This window comes from Pogoniulus pusillus, chromosome 27 (assembly GCF_015220805.1).
Source record: "Pogoniulus pusillus isolate bPogPus1 chromosome 27, bPogPus1.pri, whole genome shotgun sequence".
NCBI classification, from domain to species: Eukaryota; Metazoa; Chordata; class Aves; order Piciformes; family Lybiidae; genus Pogoniulus; species Pogoniulus pusillus.
In genome coordinates this window covers 13,131,545-13,158,799 of record NC_087290.1, presented here as the reverse complement: position 1 = coordinate 13,158,799, position 27,255 = coordinate 13,131,545, and the positions used below count along the sequence as shown (strand labels likewise).

Sequence of the window (27,255 nt, the reverse complement as noted above, 5' to 3'; positions counted from 1 at the left end):
CCTGTGCTTTGCTTCATAGAATCACAGAGTGGCTCAGGTTGGAAGGGACCTCAGAGATCATCTGCTCCAACCTCCCTGCTGTGGGCAGAGACACCTCTCAACTAGACTTGGCTGCTCACAGCCTCATCCAGCCTGGTCTTGAACACCCCCAGGGAGGAGGCAGCCACAACCTCCCTGGGCAGCCTGTTCCAGAGTCTCGCCACCCCCTTACTGAAGAACTTCTTCCTCAGCTCCAGTCTAACCCTGCTCTGCCTCAGCTTCAAACCATTCCCCCTTGCCCTGTCTCTACACCCTCCTGAGAAGCCTCTCTGCAGCCTTCCTGCAGGAGCCCTTCAGGAATTGGAGAGCAGCTCTAAGGAGTAAAGCAGTGCTCTGTCTGCTGCTGGGGTCCAGCTCTCTCTAAGCACTGTGCTCACTGCTGCTGAAGCAAGAGAGCAGCCGTGGCTGCCTGGCTGAAGGCAGGGGGAGGATGTGTGTCCTCTGACATTAGGTTTTGGCAGGTGCGTTTAAAAAGCGAGTGACTGACTGTAGAACATCTGCTGAGTAACTGAAAAGGGAGAAGTCCTGATGGTACTGAGTAATGCTACAGCTTCCTATTTTGGGGTGGCTGTGTTGACTCCTCTGCCTTTCTCTCTTAGCAGCTGAAGAGGGTGACTGGCAGTGTGGTAGAGGCAAGGCTCCACACGCAGGGCTTGCTGGCAGGCGCTCTCTGGAAGTGCACTCCAGAACGTGCAATGCTGGGCTGAGGAAATCCGTGAGGCTGGGAAATCAGCTTCAGATAACTTCAGCACTCTTTGAACCAGGTCACAGCTGGGAAGCTAATAATAGTCTGCTGCTCATTATTGGCACTTTTCAGATTGCACTGTAAACAATCCAGCTGCATCTGTAAATCCCCATTGCCAAAGCACGGAAGACGGACGAGGCTGGGAGGGAAGGATGGAGGTAGGAAGTGCTTTGGCTTGAGGTCTCATGGATTCAGGGGCTGGATACCAAAGCAAGGCTGCTGCTGCTGCTGTTTGCTCATCAGGTGGAAGGGCTGTGTCTGTGGGAATCCTCGCAGCAGCTGAGCTTTGGAAGGAAAGCTGCTGTGCTTGGTTGTCACACAAGGCAAATGCTGGGAGAGCAGTAGGAGGGCACTGCCCTGTTGCCTGTGAGGTGGAGAGAAGCTGCCTGCAGCACTGCTGGATGCCACAGACAGCTGCAGGCCTTGTAGCTCTGGAGCAGCACTGAGGAGGAATTGCTCCCAGCAGTGGTTTCTGTCACAGCTATGGGAGCTCTGGTGGGCACCAATGGCTTTGAGACCCTTCCCCTGTACAGGTGTTGTGTTCCAGTTTTCCCAGGGGAGTTGTCTTGTCAGTAGTGTCTATCTTATTCATGGCCCCTTTGGAAAGCTCGAGATTGAAACTGTAAGTGAAAGGAGTCTGAAAAAAACCAAACCCCACCAATGATCTTTGCAGAATGGCAAAGAGCAGCTTGGCAGCAGTGGAGAATCACAACGTTTAAGGAATGAGTTTGTATCCAGCGCTCAGAACTCCCTTCAGAGGCAGAAAAAGGCAACACAGAATCCCTTTGTCTTTCCCCTGCTCCTTAGGAGGGGAGCACTTCCATGACAAAGTAGCACACAGCTTGTCACAATGGCTTTTTATTTTCTCCTAAGCAGTCATGGGGGCTTTGTCACTTCTGGTGGCTGCCACGCAGCAGAGTCCCTCCTCTGGTGCAGTCATCTGAGCAAGAGACGGAGCAGAAATCCTGAGCCCCAGAGGCTGCTGAACTGCTCTCCAGTGGATAACCAGAGGAGATACTTTGACTTAGAGGGGATCTAAACACAGGTAGTGCAAGAGGGGTGATGAGGGAGTATTTTAAAGTGCTTCCCAGGGAATCTGCAGAGTGTGACAAGTGGAGAATGTAAAAAAAAAGCAAAGCTCAGCAAATAAATAGAATAAAGGTGAACAAGTGGCTGTCAGGGAGTGACAGGGTTGGGGGGAATGGAACAAAGCTAGAAATGGGGAGATTCAGACTGGGTGTGAGGAAGAATTCTTCAGCATGGGGGTGGTGAGAGCCTGGAAGGGGTTGCCCAGGAAGGTGGTGGAAGCCTCATCCCTGGAGGTGTTTAAGGCCAGGCTGGATGAGGCTCTGGACAGCCTGATCTAGGGTGAGGTGTCCCTGCCCATGGCAGGGGGGGGTTGGAACTGGATGATCCTTGTGGTCCCTTCCAACCCTGACTGATTCTATGATTGTAAGGGGATAAATGCCTTTGTAGAAATGTGTCTACAGGCATCTCTTAACCTGGGAGTGATCAGGAGATCTGGGTGGAAGTGGTGGCAAATGCAAGAACTCTCCTACTCCGGAGACCCAGCTGGAGTGGACCTGGAGTGAAACTCAGGCTTGGATTTTTCACAAGTTCTGCATAAGATAATTGTTGGGCACAGGCAAAATGGCTGAACTCTGATCCTGAGCTGGCACATTTCCTTTGTCCACCTAAAGCAGAGGTGAAGTGTTTCAAATGCAGGTTTTCTTTACAGAAAGGTGCTTTGAGCACTTCCATTGGTTTTGTGGAACACTGTCTGAAGGAGGCTACAAGAAAGCTGGGGAGGGACTTTTTAGGGTGTCAGGTAGCGATAGGACTTGGGGGGATGGAGCAAAACTAGAAGTGGGGAGATTCAGGTTAGATGTTAGGAAGAAGTTCTTCACCATGAGGGTGCTGAGACACTGGCACAGGTTGCCCAGGGAGGTGGTGGAAGCCTCATTCCTGGACGCTTTTAAGGTCAGGCTGGATGTGGCTCTGAGCAACCTGATCTAGTGTAAGGTGTCCCTTGAGGTCCCTTCCAGCCCTGACAGTTGTGTGATTCCATGAGTTTGAAAATGAGAAACTTACCAAAAGCACTTGCAGGCAGAAGTCTTGCTTCAAACAAACTCTGTGCCACTGCACAAAACCAGCCCAAACCTTAACCCCTCTCTGCCTGGGCACAGAGCCCAGCACTGCCTGTAGTTTCTGTGGCAGTTCACTGAAGGAATGGATCTTTTAGCTGCCTTGAAGACGGCAAATTTGTAGCTTGTTTCTCTCTATCTGTGTGTGATCATTGTTCAAGGGCTGGTTCAAATCTTCCCTGGCTGTTGGCTGATGCCAAGTGACTGGAGCAGCTCTGTCTGTCGCATGCCAGTTACTGCCTGTCAGTCTCCTTTGTGTTTTTCCTCCTGCAGCTCTCACTAGGTCAGCAGCTCTGTTTTCCCTCTGCTTTCTAAGTGAGCACAAGATGGTTTAGACCAAAAATGCTGTTCTGTGGGGTGGGAATCTGGACTCCAGTGTGTGCACTTTTGAACACTGTGTTGGTGCTTGAACTCCCGACTGAAGCCTCTGTGATTGCTACAGGCAAATACTAACCAGCAAGGCAGAGCCCCAGAGATCTCTGGAGAAATGAAATGGGAGCAGTGAGCCATGGCAGCTTTCACAGGCAGTGTCTGTGAAAAGAGAAATGTGAGCCCAGTCCTTGCCAAAAGAGCTCCATTCTTCCCTGCAGAAAGCTAAGAGTTTGGAGCACTCACAGAGAAGAGTTTCTTAGCTAAGATTTCCCAGGGTGCAGAGAGCTCAGGTCTTGGAGACCTGCAACCTGCTCCTGCACAGACTTCAACTTTTTCTGTCCCAACCTCTTCCCCAAAGGCCAGCCCAGCAGCAGCAGGTAGGGAAGTGCCTGTACCAAAGGGAGGAGGGGCAGGAGGAACTCTTTAAGTGCTCAAATAACTGTGTCAAACAAGCAGAGGATTTGGGTTTGTTGTGGTTTGCTTCCTCCTCTGCTAATAAGTTCAAGTGCTGCAGAGGGCAAGCTGCTAATCTGCTGGATTCCCCAGCCTCTACTTGAGGGGAGGGAAGAGGCAGGAGGTTCTGCAGAAACAAGAATGTGTAAAGTGAAAGAGAGGTGCTTGGGAAGGTAAGGGGGTGGACAAATGCAGGGGGAAAAAACCTCTTTGGGATTAGGGACAGCATCCTGGGCAGTAAATTGCTTCATTGCAGGAGCTCAGTTGGCTCTGAGATCTCTCAGAGCAAGCACTGGAACATCCAGGCCAGCCCAGCAAGGTAGTGCCCTTAGGTTCCTCATTGCCTCTGAGAGCTGGGAGTGCTCAGTATCTTGCAGGATGAGGATTGCAATGAAGAGGAAAGGGAAGTGCAAGAATATGACTGGGACCTAGAATTAGTCATTCCCTTCCTGACCTTGCTGAAGGAAGTATCTGGCTTTACTTTTTTTTTGGCTGTAAACTCTGCTCCTTTATTTGTGCTGCAAGTTCACACAGGTACAGGTTGTTGGTTTCTTTATCCCTGCCTCCCTGGCCTGAAAGTTCTTTCACAGGTATGTGAGAATGATTAGTGCAGTCCTAAAAATCCTGGGGGAGGTTATCTGTACAGGCACTTGAAGTTCTGAATTTCACAGAGACATCTAACACAAGCCCTGTCCCCAAGACATGGCCTGGTGTTCCCTCTCCAGATTGTGAACCCCTTCACAGGCTCACAGGATGTCAGGGGCTGGAAGGAACCCAAAGAGAGCATCAAGACCACCACCCCCCGCCACAGCAGGACCACACAGTCTAGCTCAGGTCACACAGGAACACATCCAGACAGGCCTGGAAAGGCTCCAGAGGAGACTCCACAACCTCTCTGGGCAGCCTGTGGCAGTGCTCTGGGACCCTTCCAGGAAAGAAGTTCCCCTTGTGTTGAGGTGGAACCTCCTGTGCTGCAGCTTCCATCCATTGCTCCTTGTCCTGTGGCAGGGAGCAGGTGAGAAGAGCCCAGGGAGCAAGTGAGCAGAGCCTTTCTCCCTGCCACTTGCTGCTTTCTGGCTGCAGCCACTCTAAGCCCCAGCAGGGACATGGAGTAGGTAGTTTCTGTGTGGGAATGTATGCCATGGATTTGCCAAGACACTGAACAGTTGTAGTGAGCAGCACTATGGTAGTGCTGTCTCTGGGCTGCATTCACCTCTCTGTGAACAGCTTCGGACAAGTGATGGTTTCCCTGCAGTACTCTGGGAAGTCTGTGCTGTACCAGGGCCTAAGCCTCCCTTTTCCCCAGCTGAATAGGGCAGCACTATGAATACTCTAACAAACCAGGAGCTGAGCCTTGGAGACCACAAGATGTGGGACCACTGAAGTATGTAAGCCCCTAACTCACTGTTGAAATCTGCAGGAGTCTGCCCTGCAGTGGTTTGCTTAGGAGCATGTGAGAATTAGGAAGGAGAGGAAGGATCTGAGTCTAGGTTTCCCCAGCTGTCAGGAAGGATTTATTCAGGGCTGATCTTTGCTTGGGGCAGGGAGATGGAAGCCTTTGATTTCTTGAGGCTCTGCAGATTTCTTTCAGCACTGTTACGATGCAGGTCACCATCTCAGCCAGTACAGAATCCCTGGAAGGGGTCTCAGGAGATACTTTTTGCCTTCTTGCCACAGGCATGAGGAGCTCTTCCTGCTCCATTTCTAACAGATGCTTCTTAACTTATTAAGACCAAGGTTGAAGTACAAGACTCTGCTGAACTAGGCTTTGTGAAGCCTTGGCTGTTGAGCACCAGGTCCTGGCCTGATGGTGATGCTCTTCCACTTTGAACTGCTTGAGATTCAGCAATCGTGAACAGAGACAGGATCTGGGGACTCTGTGGAGGGACTGCCATGAGTGAGCACAGGAGGTTGTGCTGTGCTTGGACACTTCAGAGCAGGGCAACTTCATCAGCCTGCCAAGTGCATCGATTCCATGAGTGGATGGGAAACCTTAATGCATCTGCAGGCTGCTTTGGAGTGGTGACAGCCTTTGGCGTGTGCTTTGTGCAAGAGGACCTCTTAGTCTTCCTGTGCTCCATATGGCAGCAGAGTTAAGCCTGCTGAAGCATGGCTAAGTTAATGGTTAGCTAATGATGCTGGGTGGGTGCTGGGGACAAGTGTGAGCTGAGAGAAGGCTGATCTGCAGATGCAAAGTGGCAGCAGCAGGGCTGTGCTTAGCAGGTGCTAAGTGCAGAGTGCACTCGATCTGGTGCAGTTGCATGTCCTCAGGTCATAAAGGAAGGGGGAGGGCTTTCATTTTTAGTGTTCAGGAGGTGTGAAGTCCTACATAGTTAAGCTGAGCACTGCTCCTGTAGCTTCAGCCTAGGGAGGCATCTGAACCTAATGCAATCTTTGCAGAGAATTGTCTTTTCAGGCACATGGAGCCACTTGGTTGTGCAGCTTCATCCTCCCACTCTTAGCTGGGGAGGCCTCAGCTGAGTGTTTCCAGCCCTCAGTTGCTGGGGTTGTGAAAAAGAAAGGAGGGGAGAGAAAAGAGTGGTATGTGGCCTCCAAGTGACCCAGAAATGATGCTGTCTGCATCGTCTGACAAAGCAGAAATAACACACTGTAGTGTTTGGGCAGTGGCTATTGTGTCAGCCTCAGGCATGACTGAAGGTTCAAAGGAAAATCCATCCATCTGGTGTTGGTCTCTCCCTGTCCCACCACCTCTCTGTGCTTTTATTTACTAATTTCTCTTAAGGCTTTTTTTGTTCCCCAGAGCATACCTTGGCCCTGCACTCTGCTGCTGGCTCCCGTTGGACAGGGTTTGCTTAGCAATGCATTGAGGAATGTATTAGAACAGATCATAGAGCAGCTCATAGAATCAACCAGGTTGGAAGAGACCTCCAAGATCATCCAGTCCAACCTAGCACCCAGCCCTAGACCACGGCACTAAGTGCCTCAACCAGTCTCTTCTTGGACACCTCTTATACTTGCACTAACCTTATATGAAGGTATGGATGCCAATATGTAGATGCTGGTTATTGCCTGCTGTGCCTCATCTACACCTATGGCTTTACTATATAGGTAATAGCATATGTGTGCATATTCAGTATATCAAACTATTGCCTGGATAGTAAAGCCATAGGTGTAGATGAGGCATATCAGGCAATAACCAACATCTACATATTGACATCTACTTCCTCTTCTAGGCAAAGCCCCAAGTCCCTCAGCCAGCCCAGGCACCCAGGTTCTAGCAGAAGCAGCAGGCTGCCAGTTGTTTCTGTGCAGCACCTGCTGCAAGCCCAGCTGGCTCCAAACCTCCATGCACAGCTTCCTCCCCATGGCACGGGGAGAGCTCATTCCTAGAGAGCTCATCTCCATCCGTGTCATCGTTCTGATCCCCTCGTCTTTCTAGGAGCTGCCTCAGTCGGTGCTGCTGTGAGCAGAGCACTGGAAGTTAGGCTTTCATCACCTCTAGAACTGCTGCTTCACTTTGTGCAAAGGACTTCTCATCTTCCTTCCTCTTTTTTTAACAAGCTGCTGCCATATGGGGTCTTGTGAGGGTGCCGATGCCCCTCACTTGGCTGAGCACACAAAGCAGTGGCACTGTGCTCTAAGCTGTCCTTGTCAAAGGGGTTTGGCACAGCAGCAGCTGATGTGCTGCTGCACTTGTGCAGTCAGCCGAGAAGGGAGCCAGAGAGAGACCCCGGGAAGCAAGTCCTCTGGCTCCTGATTCAGCAGAGCTAGCACTAGCAGGCCTTACATCTTGAGCTGGAGTCCTGCTTACCCTGCCACACATGTGTACTGAATGAGTCAGCTGGGTTCAGGTGAGAGTGTGTCAGCTCCACTGCCTGCAGGGCAGTGCTTGCTGTGTGTGAGCTCCTCTCCTAAGGTGCCATCTCAAATGAGCAAATGATGCTGCTACCAGGTGTTTCTTTGTAGGGTTTTGTCTGCTGGCTTGGCCTCGCTCGTTATGGCTGGGGAAGACACATGTCCAAATGTCATCCCTTGGTGGATTCAGTTCTGTTGGCTTTGAGGGCAAACCCAAACCCATGTGGGTGAGAACTGGAGTGACTTCATTGGTTAGGACACAAACAATTCCTGGAAACCTTTGGGGGGGTTGCATCTTTTCGTCATGTTTTGGGGTTGTGCCTTTTGCTCCTGTGCAGATCTTGTGCTTGCCTTGAAAGGAGCCTGTTTGGATTCCCAGCTGACTGGGGGGTGGCTTTGAAGCTGGTGAGATGCTGAGACTCTCCTTCTGAATCCTGCATCCTCCAAGTGTTCCTCATGCCAGCACAGATGGGAGTGATGCTTTGCTGTGTGGTCGAACGAAATGTTCTCTGAACAGGTTTGGATGTTTTCTCACTGCCAAATGAGCATATGTCATGTTAAAAGGGTTCAGACCCACTCTCTCCCTTTCCCTAGGCACATTTGGGTTTTAAACCAGTCAAAACCAGGCACTGGTTTAGTTCTGTCTACATTGGAAAGGGAACAATCCACATTGTTTGAAGATATCTCTATGCCTCCGTGCACCACAAGCTGGTTCTGCGGACGTGGAGGGGAAATGAGAGTTTCTGAGCCTTCAGTTGCTGCTCAGAGATGGCTCTGATCGGATGATAACAGTTCAGATAGCTGGGGGGCACTCAGATGAGTCAGCTGCTTAAAGTTTAAGTTCATCAGAGGAAGAGCTCAGCGTCAGTTGTGTGGCTGCAGGAGCTGTGAAGACAGTTGGTTTGTTGTTAGCTGAAGGGTGCTGCAGACTAGGCTTAGAAGCAGAACTGTTAGGATGGCCGAGGCTGAAGGTGGCTCTGGACAGTGTCTGCAGATCCTGGGCAGAGCTGAGCTGCGTCTCATGATCCTCCATCCATCTGCTCCTGGCTCCGTGCACGGTTTGCAGGACAGAGCAGGGAGACCTCAACACTATTTCTGCAGTGATTCTTTGGCCCTATTCTTGTCCCCTCTGGTCAGGCACTTTGTCCTGCTGTATTTCTTTGGGTCTTCTCTGGCCCCAGAGAAGTTCAGGTTCTGATCCGACCACATACTCTGATTGCCCTCTGTGGTGCACAGCAAGGAAGGTCCTGAGCTGTGCTGCATTTCCCTCCTAACTGGAGGAGGCAGCCAGCACTGCTGCTGCTGCTGCTGTTTGCTGCTTTCCACTCCAGCCAGCACTGCTGCTGCTGCTGTTTGCTGCTTTCCACTCCAGCCAGCACCGCTGCTGCTGCTGCTGCTGTTTGCTGCTTCCCACCAGCTCAGGATCCCTGTCCTGTTAGGGCGATATCCCGGGGATTTCTTTTCTCTGTTGTGATCAGCCTTCCAAAAGCCAGGAAAGGTGGTCTGCCCTCACAGCCTTTTCCAAGGTGGGAATCCGAGGCAGAGCAGCTGGTGCCAGCCCTGCCTCTGCAGTGCCAGCCTTGCGCTCGCTGCAGGGTGCTGTGCATGGCGAGGTCGGGAGGTGTCTGCTTGTTCTGGTGGCTGCTGGGAGGCTTCCTCAGCTCTGTCCCAGCTTCCACACCTCAGAGCAAGCAGCCTTGCAGGCAGCATAGCTTGCTCTATACGAGTGCAACACTCGTTCTTTCCTTTGCATGGATCAACTCAGCTGCACCTTTTTCCTTCTGTAGCTCAGATGACTGAGAAAGAAGTGCCCTGAAGTACAGCCACACTGCTGCTGGTTCCCCAGTGGCTGCTGAGATCTTTATCCATCTCTGACACGGTTGCTGAGTGTGACTTCAGAGACAAATCTGGCAAGTCAGAATCAGACCTTTTCATCTTCTCCTCAGTGCTTAGGTTGCTCACAGTTGGGCTTTTTTCGGTCTGACTTAGGGTTTGTCTATGTCATGGCACTGGGAAGAAGAGGTAAGAGTCATCTAAAGAGGCACCTAAAAGTGCACTTTCGCTGCATGCCCTGAAACCTTCCCCAGTGTCCCATGCAGATAAACTGAGATCAGAAGTTTCAGGAGGCAGCAGTGCAGAAGCTCCCTCACTGTCCTAGATACCATTGCAGCCAGTGCAGTGTCCTGCAGCAGCTATTATCTGTTGCTCCAGGGAGTGCTCCCTTACCCTCTGGGCCCTGTTCTTGGCAGGAGGTTAATACAGGAGTTCCTTCCTGATTAATTCCTGTCTGAAGGAAGATGGATGGTTTACATTTCTCTTAGCCACATGTAAGAGCTGGGTCATGCATTGATCTGATCCTTTTCAGGCACTGCCTTGTTAAATTGCAAGGCAGTAAGTGGTTGTAGGCTTGGAAGTGTTGGTGTCAGCTCCTATCGATCATCTTCTCAAGCGCTGCCTGACTCTATGAGGTTTCATCTCCGGGGACAGGAGAAATAGGAGCTGCTTTGGAACATGTGCTTGATTCGTTGACTAAATAATGACACTTGTTTGTCTGGGGTGTTGCAAACCTCTCTCTTCTAAACACTGCCTATGTTTCAAGTCATCAAGAAGAGTTGTGGGCATCAGTGAGCAGAGCACGGTCAGCATTGCGAAAGCCGAGAGCCTGGCATCTGGTTGTGAAATGCATGAAACAAGCTTGGCCTCCAGCTGCTGATGTTCTGAAGAAATCTCAGCTGGCACTTTGGTCTGGCAGAGTCCTCTCTGAGCCTCTCTGGCTCTCCCTGCGTTGCTTAGAGTACAATTTCCATTCTGTGCCTCAGTTTCCCCTTTTTTTCTGTGAAGTGGAATTAACTGTTGTGGCTGCAGGGCAGCCCAAGGTGTGTGCACTCAGTCACGAGGACAAGCCAGGGAGGACTTCGTTAAAAACTAACTCATGTGTCCTCTGCTCCTCCCACCCGGTTTGTTTGGAGCAGTTGCATTGAATTCAGGGGGCCTGGGGTCTGGCCAAGTGCAGAAGCTGCAGTAGATGTCATGCGTTTGCCTTTTCATGACTTCTGCAGTAAGATGCCACTTTTCTGGACATGAATAAAACATAACTGACAAGAAGCTGAGAGAAAGCTGACCCCCAAATGCATGAAGCTTCTTTAGGGACCACGACTATTAACCTTCTCTGCCAAAGGAAGTTAGAATGTGAATTCTCCTCAGAAATACTCAGGCTGCACTTTGAATACTGAATTCTTCCACCTCGCCCTTGCGGTATCGCTTTGCTTGCCAGGGACTCCTGAGTTTTGCACCCTGCTGGCAGTGAACTCGTTTGACAGATGCCATCCTTTGTGCCATGTCTGCAGAAATGCAGCTGAAGAACTTGGGGGTGTTTTTAGTTCATCATCCTTTTAAACTCCCAGCTGCTGACTGGAGGTCACGGGTAGGGGCAGCCTTGCATCTCCAGAGAGCTGCTGTTTATTTTGTGCAAATAAATAAAGAGCTACAAGCTTGGCAGTTTTCTCCTAAACATCTTGGGCTTGATGCTCACATGTGCTGTAAAGGGGTATTGATTTAGAAAGTTCTGGAAGGAGGAGAGCATCCAGGAGCACACCTTGAGGCATGTGTGGTCAGAGCAAGTATGAACTGGGTGTCCTGGCCAGCAGCTCCAGCAGGCAGAGAGAAGCAGAGCTCTGCTGGAGCTCCCTGCCAGTAGCACTTCCCTCCAGCTGCTCTGTGTCTTGTCTCTGTTCTTGTTCTTTCCCATCTCTGTGGGTTTCAGGCAGTTGGGTACTGCTGCTTCTGTTGTGGGGTTTGCCATTTGTGATGAGTGGGATGTGCTGCTTGGCAAGCAGGCAGTGAGCAGCTTACTATTGGCTTTATCTCTTGGTCTGGGCTGTGGTGGCAGACCTGCATCTTGTTTGTGGGTTTTCATCTGCGTCACTCAGCCCAGAAGTTTTATTATCTTCTCAGAAAAGGGTTTTGCAACAGCTCAGCTGTTAGAGCCAAACCATCTCGTTTGGCTAAAAGTCTGGGCAGGAAATAGCAAAACGAAATTCATCCTAAGGGAGAAGCGTGGTGCGTGTAGGGTGGGAAGAGAACGCAGAGCCACTATTTATAGGGCTAGGGGAAAACAAATTTGGACTCCAGGAGCAAATGTGAAGGAGTTATCATGGGAAAACCAGACTTGGCAACCCTGAGATATACCCAGAGCTGTGCTGTCAGCCTACTCCTCCAGTTCTAAGAGTTATGTTTCTGTTCTAACAAAGAAGGAAAGTCTGACATTGAACTCTGTGCTGCACAGAGGACCTTCCAGCAGTGTCCTTGGAGGGCTTCATGCTCTGGATGAGACTTGTCAAGTGAAAATATTTGAACTCGTGGTTTTTTGGAGCTATATGAAAATAGTTGCAGACAGCCTCTGCTGCAGGGGGGCTGTGCAGTGCGAGCAGGCAGAGCTGCAGGCAGCGCCAAGAGGAGGCAGATGATTCAGTTTGCTGCTGGTCACACAACAGGTCAGTGGCAGGGCTAGGAGTGGAGCCCAGCTCCCTGGAGCAGAAAGCTGTTCTCTGACTCACTGGATGTGATGCTTCTGGTATTACGCTGAAGTTGGTGAGAATTTTGTGGGGGATGCGAGAGCAGTGACCGTGCTTCAGGAGCGTCCCTCCTCGGAGCCGCCCGCTGCTGCCGAGTGCGGCAGGGTGATGTGGGGCATGCCTGCCGGGGATGACTTCTTGGGCCTCATTTCGGGGGGGGGGGGGGAGGGGGTGTACGAACGGATGCTAAATCCTTCTTGTCTTCCACGGTGGTTTGCACAACGGGAGTCCCGCACCCTCTCTTGCCCCTGTCGGTGCCTGCAGTTCCCTGCTTTATGCTGGAGCAGGCTGCAGCAGTCCCTGTGGCACCGTGCTGAGCGAGCCAGCTGGGGTGTCTCCACTTGGCACAAGCAGCATGGCCGGTGGTGGTGCCCAGACCTCTGCTGAGCCCATCCCCAGCCTCTCTGGAGCGTGGCTGGCTTTGGCAGAGCCACGGCTGCCTACAGGGGTCTGACTAGAGAGGGCAGACAAAGGGTGGGAAGAAGGAAGCACTCAGCCCCTTTTCATAGAAAGAGGTACTGAGACTGGGAGCAAACGAGTGGGATTTCCAAGGTGATTTCTTTAGATCTTATGCTCCGAAGCTGTAATAGGAAGTTATGGTTAAAAGGTTCCTTTGGTTTCATCTGGATGGTCGCAGTGCAAAGGGCTGGCTGAGTCTTGAAGCACACAGCAGTCCTGCTGTTGCACAACTGCCTCTCCCGGCGTGCTCTGCCCTTCTGTTTTCACTGCATGAAGCCTTGGAGGCACTTCTGTATTAGCCCAATTTCTGATAAACCTCAAACTCCGGTGGCTCTGTTCTCTGCCTTTACAAATGTGTGGACAGGAACACACTTGTTATCCCTGAGAGCTGCGAGGAGGCAGATCAAACAAAGCCCCCAGCCGCTGCGCTGCATTTCTGCTGAGTGTAGAGTCCTTCAGGGATGGCTCCTGCCTTGTGCTGAGGTGTTGAAGAGTAAAGCTGCTTGGTGTGAGGCCGTGCCTGGATTTCCCTGAGTGCTTGCAGGAGTCCATCCTTTGTAGAACCATTGAATCGTTATCGCTGGAAAAGACTTCTAAGATCACCAGATCCAACCTTCTATCCAACACCTGATGAGAGGCTGAAGGACCTGGGGCTGTTTAGTCTGGAGAAGAGAATACTGAGAGGGGACCTAATAAATGTTTGTAACTATCTGAGGGCTGGGGGTCAGGAGCAGGAGACAGGCTCTGGTCACTTGCTGCCTGGGATAGGACAAGGAGCAATGGATGGAAGCTGCAGCACAGGAGGTTCCAGCTCAACACAAGGGGAACTTCTTCCCTGGAAGGGTCCCAGAGCACTGCCACAGGCTGCCCAGATGCCCAGAGAGGTTGTGAAGTCTCCTTTTGTGGAGCCTTTCCAGGCCTGTCTGGATGTGTTCCTGTGTGACCTGAGCTAGATTGTATGGTCCTGCTGTGGCAGGGGGGTTGGACTCGATGACCTCTTTGGGTCCCTTCCAACCCCTGGCATCCTGTGGTCCAGTGAGCCCCACTCACAAGCCAGCATCCCCTCGGCTCCTGGGAAGATTTCACCACACCGCAGGATCTTAACTCTTTCCTTTCTGGCTCCCAACAGGTGAAGCTGATTGACTACATCCACAGGCAGCGGCAGTGCAAGCTGAGTGTGCCCCTGAATGACAGGACAGCCGAGCTCAACAGCTACCCGCGCTTCCACGACTGGCTGGACATTGTCAATGTCAGGAAAGAAGTTGTACAGGTAAGGGGAAGACAACCCTCAGCACAGAACCCTCCTGCTCCTTCAAGACATTCCCAGCTGCCTGCCCTCCCCCAGGGGTGCTCAAACACTTCCTTCCCTTTTACAGAATCACAGAATTAACCAGCTTGGAAAAGACGTCTAAGATCAGTGAATCCAACCTGTTACGTAACCCTTCTAATTAACTAAGCCATGGCACTAAGTGCCTCATCCAGCCTCCTCTTAAACACCTCCAGGGATGGTGACTCCATCACCTCCCCTCCCCCGGCAGCCCATTCCAATGTCAATCTCTCAGTGAAGAACTTCTTCCTAACATCCAGCCTAAACCTGCCCTGGCACAGCTTGAGGCTGTGTCCCCTTGTTCCATCCCTGGGTGCCTGGGAGCAGAGCCCAACCCCACCTGGCTACAACCTCCCTTGAGGTAGCTGTAGAGAGCAATGAGCTCTGCCCTGAGCCTCCTTTTCTGCAGGCTGCACACCCCCAGCTCCCTCAGCCTCTCCTCACAGGGCTGTGCTCCAGGCCCCTCACCAGCCTTGGTGCTCTTCTCTGGACACCTTCCAGCACCTCAACATCTTTCTTAAATTAAGGGGCCCAGAACTGTCCTTGTCTCAATCTGTAGGATCCTCTGGTAATAGAATCTGCAGCAGCACCTCCCACCTACTGCTCAGTGTGAGACAAGGTGCTGCATTGCCAGGACCTCCTGTCCTTCTGCCTGCTAGCTCTGTGCATGACACCAGAAACTTTGTCACTGACTGCCTCTAGAAAATAAACTCTTGCAGCATCCCATGTTCTGTGTCCAGCACTAGCCAAAAAAAAATACCAAGAGCTCAGCTCTGTGCAGGGACATATTCAAAACATTAATGAAAAGGCTGAGTCATAGAATCATAGAATCAACCTGGTTGGAAGAGATCTCCAAGATCATGCAGTCCAACCTATCACCCAGCCCTGTCCAATCAACTAGTCCTTATAGCCTGTTTGTCTCTGAGCCCTGCATGCCACAGTTAGAACTCACTGGGATGCCAAAATAGCCAACAGAACCCTGTCCCTTGAAACAGACTAGCAATAGAGGTCAGACTTTACAAGTTAGTCCCAGGCTGATGGTTCTGAGGTTGTGTAGCCTCACAGAGTGCTCAATGCCAAGTGGACTGCAGCCCAGTAACGGGCAGAGAGGCTTTGATCTGGATTTTGGCTGTGGGTAGGAGTCTTTGCACAGAAACCAGGGAGGTTTTTCATTTGCTACAGACACACACACCCGTGAGTAAAGCTGTGCTTCAAACTGATACCAGAGAGCATTGCATCAGTCCAAAGGAATGGAATAAATAACCCTCCTGTGGTGGGGCTGTCTGGTGGCCAGCATCGTGCTCACCCACCATGGCTCCTTCTGATCTTTACACTTCAATTCTTCCCATGCAAATCACTGGAAGCCTCTTTAGGACACAGAATAATCCCATCCTTCTGCTGGAATCAGAAAGGACCAGAGAAGCCAACACATTTTTTCCTTTGTTGAAGAGGAGCCTGAAATCCCAGCTGTGTTTAGATGGTTACTGGGGTCTCCAGGGCTGCAGGACACTGACATCCCTGGGACTGGGCTGTCCACGTCCAGTGCTGGTCAGTACTGGGGGAGGCTCCAGCATTACATTAATGGCAGTGTTAAGTAGAGCTTAGTCCACTAGTGGCTAAACAAAGCAGAAAAGGCTTTTTCCCATTCTTTCCCCCAGTTTTGGCTCTGCAGGCCAGAGCAGTGTTCTCATGCAGCCTCCTTGGATCCTTACACCAGAAAAAATCCTCCGACTTCAGCTGCAATCTGCCTGAGTGAAAAATTCGGCACAGTTTCATCAGAGTTGTTTCCAGCTCAGTCCTGATGTAACTAAGCAGACCCTGGTGAAACAGGATGAGCTCAGGACCGAGCTGTGCCTGCTATTCCCTGCCATTCGTTTTGCTCGTGGTGCTGGATTTGCCTGCAGCCCAGCAAGGTTTTGGGCAGCAGAGCTAAAGGTGCAGCAGTGACAATGAGAGAGCAGGAAAGCTGCCTGGTGCTGTGGCCAAACTGCCAGGCTCCCAACTATTGTTGGTTTCTAAGGTTACTGGAATTGCCTGAGCCTAAAAGAATGTCTTTGTAGCTCTTTTTAAAAACCTTTCTGATGCCTGCAGAACTGGGGGAAGGGAAGAGAAGGGGTGGAGAAGAGGGGGAGGAAGGCAGACAGTTCCAATCTGCCACATCCTGCTAATTCAGGGAGCAAACAGGGTTCAGCCTGCTCTTCCCTATGTGTGGTCACTAAGAAGAGGTGAACACGTTCAGGTTTGGTCTAAGGCAGGAAGAGAATATTTTCCAGATCTTTGTTATTTTGATTCTTGCACTCTTGTTTCCCTCCACTCCAGCAATGCCCAATGTGATGAGCTATGTTCCTTCTGTGCTCTGGGGCAGAAGAGTAAGAGGTGCACAAAGCATCCAAATCCCTCTTGTGATTCCAAATGCTTGGCTAGTTTTGGGAAAGTTCTGCATCCATTTCATGCAGCTGCAGGCAGCTCCTCTAGCAGATACTGGAAGGCCACTCCAAGGTCTCCTGGAAGCCTTCTCTTCTCCAGGCTGCAGAGCTCCAACTCTCTCAGCCTGTCCCCATAGCAGAGCTGCTGCAGCCCTCTGAGCATCTTTGTGGCCTCCTTTGGACTGGCTCAAACGCTTCCGTGTCCTTGTGCTGGGGGCTCCAGAACTGCACTCCAGGTGGGGCCTCAGGAGAGCAGAGCAAAGGGGCAGAATCCCCTCCCTTGCCCTGCTGGCCACACTGCTCTTGCTGCAGCCCAGCACAGGGTTGTGTCTGGGCTGCACTCACACTGCAGGCTCCTATTGAGCTTTTCATCACCCCAGACCCCCAGGGCCTTTTCCTCAGGGCTGCTCTCAGTCATTCCCCACCCGGCCTGAAGCTGTGCTTGGGATTGCACCAATCCAGGTGCAGGACCTTACACTTGGCATTGCTGAATGTCATGAGGTTGGCCTGGGCACATCTCTGCAGCCTGTCCAGGTTCCTCTGGATGGATCCCTGCCCTCTAGCAAGTCACCTGTGCCACACAGCTTGGTGCCATCTGCACACTTGCTGAGGGTGCACTGATTCCTCCCTCTATCCATATCACCGACAAAGATGTTTAACAGCACTAGTCCCAGCACTGACCCCCTAGAGACACCACTTGTCACTGGTCCCCGGGTGGCCATTGTGCCCTTGATCACCACTCTGCCACCACCCAACCAATTCCTTATCCAGCAGTGCTGCACCCAGCAAGTCCCTGTTTGTGCTTTTGTTGTTGTTCTGTTCTTTCACTGCTTAGAAAACAGCCACTGTTGTTGTCTGTGTCCTGGACATCAGCAGGCTGTGCAGGGGAGATGTCTGGGGTCAGATGCCTCTCGGCAGTACTGGAGGTGTTGTGGGATCCTTGACCGTGGCTTAGGTTTCCTGCAGCCTGGGAACTGCATTTCAGCTGAGTGCTTTCAGAATGGAAATCAGTGACAGAGGCAGATTGAATAGGTTAGGTATTAAGAAATGTGTAATGGTTTCCCTTAGCTCTGTGCACACTGCCTGTGACACGAGTGGGGAGAGAAAGGGTTAGGCAGGCTGCAAAGAGATGGCTGAGTGGGTCAGAGGGGGAAAACAGGGACACTCACTGCTGTGTTCTGTGGCTGGTGGACCAAATACACTGGGGAGCGACTTCCCAGCTCTCAGGCTCACTGTAAAACTGAGACACTTACACAGGGTTTCCTTTTTAGTGCTTCCAAAATGTGCTGCAGAGGGAAACCAAACCCCACAGGTGTTGCAAAGGTCTGCTCCCGTTCTGCATATAGCCCTCGCTCAACACTGTGAGGCTCTGAAGCTGGCTGGAGAGGTGGCCAAGTACCTGTAGAGTCTCAGTGCCCTCCCCTGGACGCTTCTGAGGTCTGAAGAGGAAGAGCAGCACAGTGCAGGCTGTGCAGGTGGAAAGGCTGTGCCGTGGCCCACTGCTTGTTAGGCACAAAGTGAGAGACAGGTCCAAGTTGGTGGCTTTTACCTTTTGCTTTTTGCGGTGGTTTTGGTTGCCTCTGCATTCCTGGTGGTGCTGGAGGGGGCATGTCGAGATCGTGCTAATCTGTGACATAACACCTCTGAAAAGCAGCCTTACTGCCAGCACTTTTTTAGCTCGGGAGTTAGACAAACAATGCTCTTGTTCTCTCTCCCTCTTCCCCTCCCCTCTCTCCCAAATAAAGCTGCCATGCAGGGAAGCACAGCAGCTCCCAGGCTCTCCTGTCAGAAATAGAGCAGGGGCTCGAATTCAGAGTATCTGCTGACTCCCCTAGTCCAGGCTGAGGACTATTTTTGCTCGGTGACTTGCCAGAGACGCCGCGAAGCCCGAAAGCTCTGCCTGCCCTGACTGCTGCCCTGGCGTCGGGCACCTCTCTTCGCAAACCTGTGTTTTAAACGAGGAGAATGACCGCTTGTGAAATCCTTTAGTCCTGGGAGAGATTAGAGTAATAACAATGCAGTGTTTATGGCGTTGGGCAACAGCTCGAAGCGCCGCGGACGCGGAGAGCAGGCAGCCTGTGGCGCTGCGCGGGGTGCGAGCGCTGCACTGCGCGGAGCCAGCGGACCCGCAGGTAGGCGGCGGGCACCAGCCTGGGGGGTGTGAGCCTGTTTGGAGCACTGCCGAGGGGCGAGGAAACGCTGAACCCCCAGCTTGGACTGCTTTGGTGTCTTTGGTACTGTTCTTCTAATCAGTTGTCAGGGTTTTATCACAGCAGACCATGGCTGGTGCGGAGCAGGCTGAGCTTTGGGGCTGGGCTGAGGGGGGTCTGGCACTGTCTTTCTGTTTCTCTAGGAAGGGCTGGAGTCCCTGCTCCTGGCTAGGAGTGCTGGGGCTTGCTTGGCGCTCAGTGTGCAGTTCAATACTGGCAGTGGTGCATAAACGGTTACATGTGGTGGGGTGGTGCTGGGGAAAGAAGTATTGGTGCTGGGGAAAGAAGTGCTGGAGCTGAGAAAGTCAGGACAAGGACAGAAGATGGATTTAAGCTGATATGCAGCAGGTAAAAGTTACTGTGAAGATGGACCTAGAGAAATGCACTGCTCTGGATTGTCCTGCTCCCCTTGAGAGCTGGAGTCAAGAATTAAGGGGGAGTAGGAGGGAAGGAGGATATGAGCAGAGAGGGGAGGATGTGAACAGTGTTGTCCCCACTCTTTGGCTCGTGGAAGAAGTCTCCTGCAGAGCTGTTTACTGAGTTCTGTGTTTGGGCTATGTTACGAAGAAGAGGAGATTAAAAAGATCTCTCCTGGTTTATTTTCTTAACACAGGAAAAATCCTCTCTGCCTTCACTGTTGTTCTTTCCGGAAACATAGAGCTTGTCCTCATCTTAAGAAGTAACTTAAGAACAGAGTCATCTTATCTTCTGAAACATGCCTGAACCAGCCCTGCTCTCCATGGAGCAGGGGTTCCAGTCAATCAACTTCAGAAAGCTGTTTTTAGAGTAGGTAACTGTTAAGACCAGGGAGGGGCAAATCCTGCCCCAGTGATTGCTGGCTCTGAGCAGAACTTTGCCACCAGGGAGCCTGAGTGGGAGCAGATGAAACAGTGCTGTGCTGGACTCTGCTTTGTGGCCGTTCCTTTCAGGGATGTATCTGGCTTCTAATATATCTACTTGTTTTTGTCACACCTCCTGTTGGCTTGTGACACTTTTCACCTTCCCCAACTCAGCATCTCTGCCCAAGAGCTACTTTCTTGTGAGTAGTCAAGAGTGGTTTCTGAGCACACTGGGCAGCAAGGCAGGAAAGGCTCATGCCTTCGGTAGGAACTGTCTGCTAAGTGTCTCCTGCTGCCCCAGGAAAATCTGTAGAGGATGAGACACCGGCGTTGGGTTGATGCTGTGAGACCACGGCAGATGGTTAGACTTGCATGGACTTGTGGCAGGAGCCGCTGATCAGTTGTTGCAGGAAAGTGGGGGTCGTGTGTGTGCATCCTCACTTCGGCTGGGGCAAGAGAGGCAGATCTCCCAAAGCCTATCAGGTTTCCACAGCTGTATCCTCTCATCTTTTGCTGTCATCGTATCTGCGTGAACAGACTGGGAGGGCTTTGGCTGTTTGGGGGTTTCCATGGCTCCGGCGGCAAAAGCTCTGACCTGACTGCCAGATAGCAGAGATCCTGAATGTGCTAATTGTGTCTATGCAAATTAACTCTGTCCTGCAGGCTTCCTGCATCTAAATCTCCATCCCTATATTCCAGCCAAAGGCCCCTCCCCAGAGCAAATGGCTCTTGGAAAATACTCTCTGCTACTGCCAGGGTTCACTTCTCCTGCGAAGGGGTCCAGGTGCCCCTTGCAGCCTTGTGTGCTGTGAGTGGTTCATAGCAGGAGGTCAGCATGAGGCTCAGCTACCTCTCGGGTTCTGCAGTGAAATGCAGCGACTGCTACATCCCTTTTCCCACAGGAGAGCAGTAAGTGACAGCAGCTACCCTGACCACAGAGAGCAGACCGAGTGGGAATGCCCTGAGGCTGCCAGCTCCTCTCCACCCTGGCTGCTGTGTGAGGCGAAAGAGGGAAGAGAGAGATGCTGAGTGAAACCACAGCCTGGGTGTACTCAGCAGTTCCATGCAAGCTAAAAATTTCATGGGAGAGGCTTTCCAGAATGCCCATAAAAGCTGCAGAAATTTAATAATGCAACGATTTTTCAGTACCTCCTTCTGCAGGCGCTGGAGAAGCAGAGCAAAATAACAACTGGTGGGCACAAGATGTTCTCAAGAGCATCCTTACATGCTTTGCTTTGAGCTATCAGTGGGAATTTAAGCACCTTATGTAATGGGCTTTCTCTTCCAGCATCTGCTGCTTTACAGGAGGATGATTGGTGAGGGAATGTATTGATTTAAGAGGAGGCATTTGGGGCCCTGACGGCTCTGCAGCTTTATGGGAAGGGCTGTGTCTGCTTAGGGCAAGGAGCAGGGCAGGCTGCAGCACTAGCAGCAGCATTAGCTCTGTGGGCTTATCTGCAGGGAGGAATCTTTACCAAAAATAACCCATCCCCTGTGTCAGATATCAGCATTTTTGCCATGGTTCAGGGATTTAAATTGGACACCAGACAAGATTAAAGACCTTCTTACACTATTGTGAACTCTTCACCCTGACTAATTGAGGCTAACCTTTGGATGGCTCCTTGGACACGCTGTGATTTACTTTTCCCTCACTTACATGTGAGGTGCACAGCCTGCAGGGCTTTGTAGAACAGTCTTACTCATAGTAGAGAGGAACCATACCCTGGGCTGGGCTTTTTAGCATCACTTCTGCTGAGCAAGGTGTGGTAAGGCTTTAGGTTTTGCTGGCAGTTCAGTCTCTCCTGCTCTTTATTTTTGTCTGTGTTTGGGTTTTGCTTTGGCTTTTTAATCTGATCTTATTATTAAGCTGAATTTCTTACAGCTTCCTCTGTCATGCTGTAGCCAAGGCAAGATGTGCCCAGGGAGCCTTTAAGCTGCAGTTTTTGAGTTCTAAAGCCAGACTACCCCTGAGGAAGCAGGTAGGGAGTGGTCTGTTGGACCCACATTTCTCACCTTTGCTGCTGAAGACTGGGGGCAACCCCTTTGCAAGGGCTCAGAACTGCACTTGCACCGAGGCTTGAAGCCCACACGTGCTTCTTTGAGATGGGAAGGGAACACTGTCCCCCCATAACTCAGCAGCTGAACCTTCTTGAAGAGCCATCTTGAACTAGTGACCCTCATCATCATCACAATGGCTGGGGCAGCTAACACAGAGCTAAATCATATCAGGCCAATCTTACAGGGATCAGGTTGACCAGTTTTATATTAAGCCACCACATATGTGGAGCACATGAGTGGCTGTTTAAAGAAAGCCTCTTACTTCCCCCCCCACCCCCCCTCCCCCCCCCCCCCACCTCCTTTAAGGCTTATTTCTTTTGTCGCGTGTCATGGGGGCTGGCAGCAGGTTCAGAAAGTCTGAGCTTGCCCAGCTCAAGGTCATTTGGATTGTTTAAATATAATCTCCTTTGCTGTACTTACACTTTCCTACAACTTGCTGTTCTGTCTTTCCAAAACTAAACTATTCAGCAAAAGAGTAGATTGGGCACTGGAACGGACTGCCCAGGGAGGTGGTGGAGTCACCACTCCCAGAGGTCTTTAAGGGAAGACAGGATGTGGCACTTGGTGGCATGGTTTAGCTGATGTGGTGCTGTTAGGTCACAGGCTGGCCTGGATGATCACAGAATTAACCAGCTTGAAAAGACCTCTGAGATCATAGAGTCCAACCTATTAACTAACCCACAGGACTAAGTGCCTCATCCAGGCTCCTCTTAAACACCTCCAGGGATGGTGACTCCACCACCTCCCTGGGCAGCCCATTCCAATGCCAATCACTCTTTCCATGAAGAACTTCTTCCTAGCATCCTTGTTCTGTGCCTGGGAGAGGAGCCCAACCCCACCTGGCTACAGCCTCCCTTCAGGTAGTTGTAGGCAGCAATGAGCTCTGCCCTGAGCCTCATCTTCTCCAGGCTGCACACCCCCAGCTCCCTCAGTCTCTCCTTACAGGGCTGTGCTCCAGGCCCCTCACCAGCCTTGGTGCTCTTCTCTGGACACCTTCCAGCACCTCAACATCTCTCTTGAATGGAGTGGCCCAGAACTGGACACAGCACTCAAGGTGTGGCCTGAGCAGTGCTGAGTACAGGGGAAGAATAACCTCCTTGGTCCTACTGGCCACACTGTTCCTGATTCAGGCCAGGATGCCATTGGCTCTCTTGGCCACCTGGGCACACTGCTGGCTCATGTTTAGCTGCCAGCCAGTACCCCCAGTTCCCTCTCTGTCTGGCTGCTCTCCAGCCACTCTGTCCCCAGCCTGTAGCAATGCATGGGGTTGTTGTGGCCAAAGTGCAGAACCTGACACTTGGCCTTGTTAAAACTCTTGGTGTTGGACTGTGTCCAGCCTGCCCAGGTCCCTCTGCAGAGCCCTCCTACCCACTAACAGATCCACACGTGCTCCCATCTTGGTGTCATCTGCAAATTCACTGATGGAGGACTCAATCCCCTCATCCAAGTCATCAGTGAAGATATTAAACAGGACTGTGCCCAGCACTGCTCCCTGGGGCACACCACTATTGAGAGCTGCCAACTGGATGTGGCACCATTCACCAGCACTCTCTGGGCCTGGCCATCCAGCCAGTTCCTAACCCAGCACAGAGTGCCCCTGTCTAAGCCAAGGGCTGCCAGCTTGGCCAAAGGTTTGCTAGGGCAGACAGTGTCAAAGGCTTGTCTGAAGCCCAGGTAGGCTACATCCGCAGCCTTCCCCACATCCACCATTCACTCACCTGGGCATAAGAAGAGATCAGGTTGGTCAAGCAGGACCTGCCCCTCCTGAATCTGTGCTGGCTGGGTCTAATCTCCTAGTTTTTTTGCAGTCTCAGTGATTCTGTGAAGGGGGCAAGGTGGCAGCAGGCTGGACCCTTCATCAAGGTGTGTGGCTGCTGGGGATGCAGAGTGAAGCTGTCAGCAAAGAGCTGGGGCTGCCCTGTGCTGCTCAGCTGTGATGTCTGAACCCTTCCCTCTTTTCATGGCCGGCCACACATGGAGCTGTGGAGCAGGGACTTGCTTAAGGAGGTGAAACCAATCGGCTTAGGGATGCCCAAGCCCTCTGCAGCGCTTGTGTGCTGCAAATGAAGCAAAGGGGGAAGTGCCCAAACGGTTCTGAGCAGCTCAGCCCTTAGGACGGGTTTGTAGTTTGTTAAATCTGTTTGCAAGGTTTTTCTCTGCAACCAGGAAGGCCTGAAAATGAGAAGGGAATGCTTGGGTTGGGAACAGGGAACGCTGGGGATTGCTGCCTGCAGGGGGTTGATCTCTGAAAGAGAAGAGCACTGAACACCATCAGAACTGCGCCGCAGCAGCCCTGCGGTTATCCTTCAGGCTGCCCTGAGACCAGGAGAGCAGCCAAGTTCTGCATTGTCGATACCAACTGAAGCACACACTCGGTATCTGCTCATTTTTCTTCGGTCCAAAGGCCTAAATCAGCTCATTTTTCACTCCACTGTGCTGTTGCCAAAGTGTGGCAGCACCTGCCCTAGGTAACTGCTGCACTTCCCTTGCCAAAGGGGAACGGCAGAAGAGAGCCTGGCTGCAGTCTGGCTGCTTGAGCAGACACAGGCTTGTGGGCCAGAGTGATTTCCTCCTTTATTTCTGGCCTCTCTGCCCTTATGGGGGTTTATTTCCTTGGGGTTTGCTTTACTGACTCTGCTGTCACCTTCAGACAGCGAGGGGAACGTTTCTGATGCCACGCTTGCTGTTAGGAAGCACTGTGGCTCACTGACTTTTCTGCCAGCCCAAACGTTTGCTGCCAAGCCCTGACACCTCCTGTGCCAGTCACCACACCGAGTGTTAACAGTGTGCCTGCCCACTCTGGGTCCTGCCACAGAGCAGGCACTGGAGAAACCAGATCCCAGTGGTGCTGTGGCCAGTCCCATCCCAGCTGGTCCTGCATGTCAGCTGCCTGTGATGGCGATTTAAAGCCTGGGGCACAAAGTGGCTGTGGTGGCAAAGCTTTGCTGTCCTGAGCAAATCTTACTGATTGACTTACTAATGGCTCTAATAAGTTACTGGTTACCTCTGGGTTGTGTGAGGAAAGGGAAGTGAGGTGATGCTGGGTAACATGGCTTGGTAGCTTTGACTGGAGTCTAGGGTGACCCTGCTGCTTAAAGCAGTAGCTGCATCATCTGGGTTAGTTTCTTAGTGGGGGGAGGGGGGAGGAAACGTTTCAAGATGATTAAGGACTGACATGGCTGTAAGCCTGCTTGCTCCAGACCTGTGTCAAATGGGATAAATGTTTTTGTGCTTCATGGGGAAACATCAGCATCCCAGCCCCGGAGCCTGCAGGGGCAGCCCTGCTGCCATAGCAGACTTCCTTCCCTGTGCCACTGAAACTCACTCCAGGTCTGCCTCCAGTCACTGTCCCTTTTAGAGCTGCTTGTGTGGCTGCCAGGCGGAGCCCGCATGGCAGAACCACCCTTCTGATAGCACTGAACAAAGATGCTTCTGTCAGCTGCCCTCTGCATGCAGGGCACAGGAGTTCAGGGGGTGCTGGGGGAACAGCCAACTGTAAGAAAGACTTAGCTTCATTCTGTGCCTGTCAGCCCAGTTTGGCCCTGGGCTCTGGCTGAGCAAACCTGTACTGGCTGCTGCTGGGGCGCCTGAGGTGTGGCAACCCAGTCCACACAGATGACCTGAACAGCGATGTCCTTCGGGGAGGGATCCCAGAAGGGTGCATTTGGCACTGTGCTCATTGGAGTCTTTGTGCTTCCTGCCTTTTATCCAAATGGAAGTCCTCCAGGAACAAGCTTTTTTGGGAGAGTCTCACTCCTGCATCTTGGGGGTGTAGGTGTGCAGGAGACTGGATAGCTACTGCCAGTGCCAGCTGGGATGGCTGTGGGTTTGGTACTCTGCTAAGTGTAGAAAGCCAAGCAAATGTGCCCAGACACCACTGGACTCCCACCACAGGGAGGTCATTCTGCCCCTGTACTCTGCACTGGTTAGACCACACCTTGAGTACTGTGTTCAGTTCTGGGCCCCCCAGTTTAGAAGGGACATTGAGATGCTTGAGCGTGTCCAGAGAAGGGCGACGAGGCTGGTGAGAGGCCTTGAGCACAGCCCTACGAGGAGAGGCTGAGGGAGCTGGGATTGGTTAGCCTGGAGAAGAGGAGGCTCAGGGGTGACCTTATTGCTGTCTGCAACTACCTGAGGGGTGGTTGTGGCCAGGAGGAGGTTGCTCTCTTCTCTCAGGTGGCCAGCACCAGAACGAGAGGACACAGCCTCAGGCTGCGCCAGGGGAGATTTAGGCTGGAGGTGAGGAGAAAGTTCTTCACTGAGAGAGTCATTGGACACTGGAATGGGCTGCCTGGGGAGGTGGTGGAGTCGTCGTCCCTGGAGCTGTTCAAGGCAGGATTGGACGTGGCACTTGGTGCCATGGTCTAGCCTTGAGCTCTGTGGTAAAGGGTTGGACTTGATGATCTGTGAGGTCTCTTCCAACCTTGATGATACTGTGATACTGTGATACTGTGACTCTGCCTCTCCTATGGACCTGCTTTCTGCTTGCTGCTCATTTAAATTCCTGGCCTCTCCTGGATTCAGCTGTGTTTGTGTTTCATCCGGTTCAGGGCATGTGACAGAAGATGCAGGATGCATTCCTTAGGCTTCTGCCCTCTCTAAATTTGTTCTTTTTTTCTTTGCTTTGTGCAAAAATGGAGCCTGTGTGATGGCTCTGAGGTAACACCTACAAAGCTCCAAAGGTTGGGGCTGCTTCTAGCACTGGCACAGTGCAAATCAAAAGCCCTGAGGCTGGGTTGGGGCAGATGTGATTGCTAAAGGGCACTCAGCAGCATCCACATTTGGTCGTTGTTGGAAGTGGGGGGTTGAGAATTTAGAGGATTTGAAGCTGTTTTGTTTGTCCAAGCAGTGAGACTTGCTTGTGAGTTTCCTCTTCAAATAAAAGTTGAATCACTTTTCCACAGCTCCATTCAAAGGGTTGGAAGCTTTAGGGAGGGCAGATATTGTGCAATTTGTGACCTCATTGTGAGAGTAGGCAGCAGTGAGGTTTGTTTAGGCAAAACTTTCAGGGAAATTCCTGGGTATCTGGGCTAAATATCCTGGTTTTGTTTGTTAACCACAATTGCTGCCGACTTACCCTGGAAACATTTGGCTGGGGGAGGAGAGAGGCAGCAGAGCTGGGCTGTGTGTCAGGAAATGCCAGGTCATTTCATGCTTTCCAGTCTCTTGTATCTTTTGGGTCTGCCTGATCTCAACCTTATCACCCCGGGGGCTTGGGTGCATGAAGATGTGCGAGGAGTTGTGCAGAAACAGCTTTCCAAGCAAGATAAGGGCAAGGCTGGTTCCCTGATGAAGGAAACGTTGCTGGAGGAGGTCTCTATCTCTTTGGCAAACCGTTTTCTTTTGTTTGGCATAAGTCATTTTCCTCACTGGTTTTACTTTTCACTGCCCTACTGAAAAGCCAAACACCTTTATCTGACCATTCCCCCTCCACCCCCGCTCCAGGTTTTAGGCTTCTTTTGTTTCTGATGCTATTTTTAATGACAGAGTTAAGCTTTCATTAGCAGCTCTTCAGAAACACTGAAGGAAAACTTTCCAGGAAGGCAGAAGAATATTGCAGTCACCTCCAATCTTAACTTAAATGCCAGAGAATGACCATAGCATCCTGCTGATACAGAGCACACTCAAGCACATGCCTGGTCTCATGATGCAGGGAGGAGAGAAAGCAGCACTTGAACGCTGCTGAGGTCTGCCTCATGGTCATCACTGACCCAGTGATCCTTAAGAGATGACCTGCCAGGATGAGTAACTCATGAGTCAGAGCAGGCAGCGAGGCAGTGACACTATTTAAAG

General features: G+C 51.7%; 1 protein-coding gene across 2 annotated transcripts in view; it reads left to right on the top strand.

Moving 5' to 3' along the window:
* Nucleotides 1-27,255, top strand: part of KSR1 (kinase suppressor of ras 1) — a 65,918-nt gene that overhangs the window by 17,419 nt on the left and 21,244 nt on the right. For both annotated transcript variants that reach the window (XM_064166692.1, XM_064166693.1), the window contains exon 2: nucleotides 13,732-13,872. In XM_064166692.1, the coding sequence (XP_064022762.1) occupies nucleotides 13,732-13,872 (141 nt within the window). The remainder of the gene's footprint in view (nucleotides 1-13,731; nucleotides 13,873-27,255) is intronic.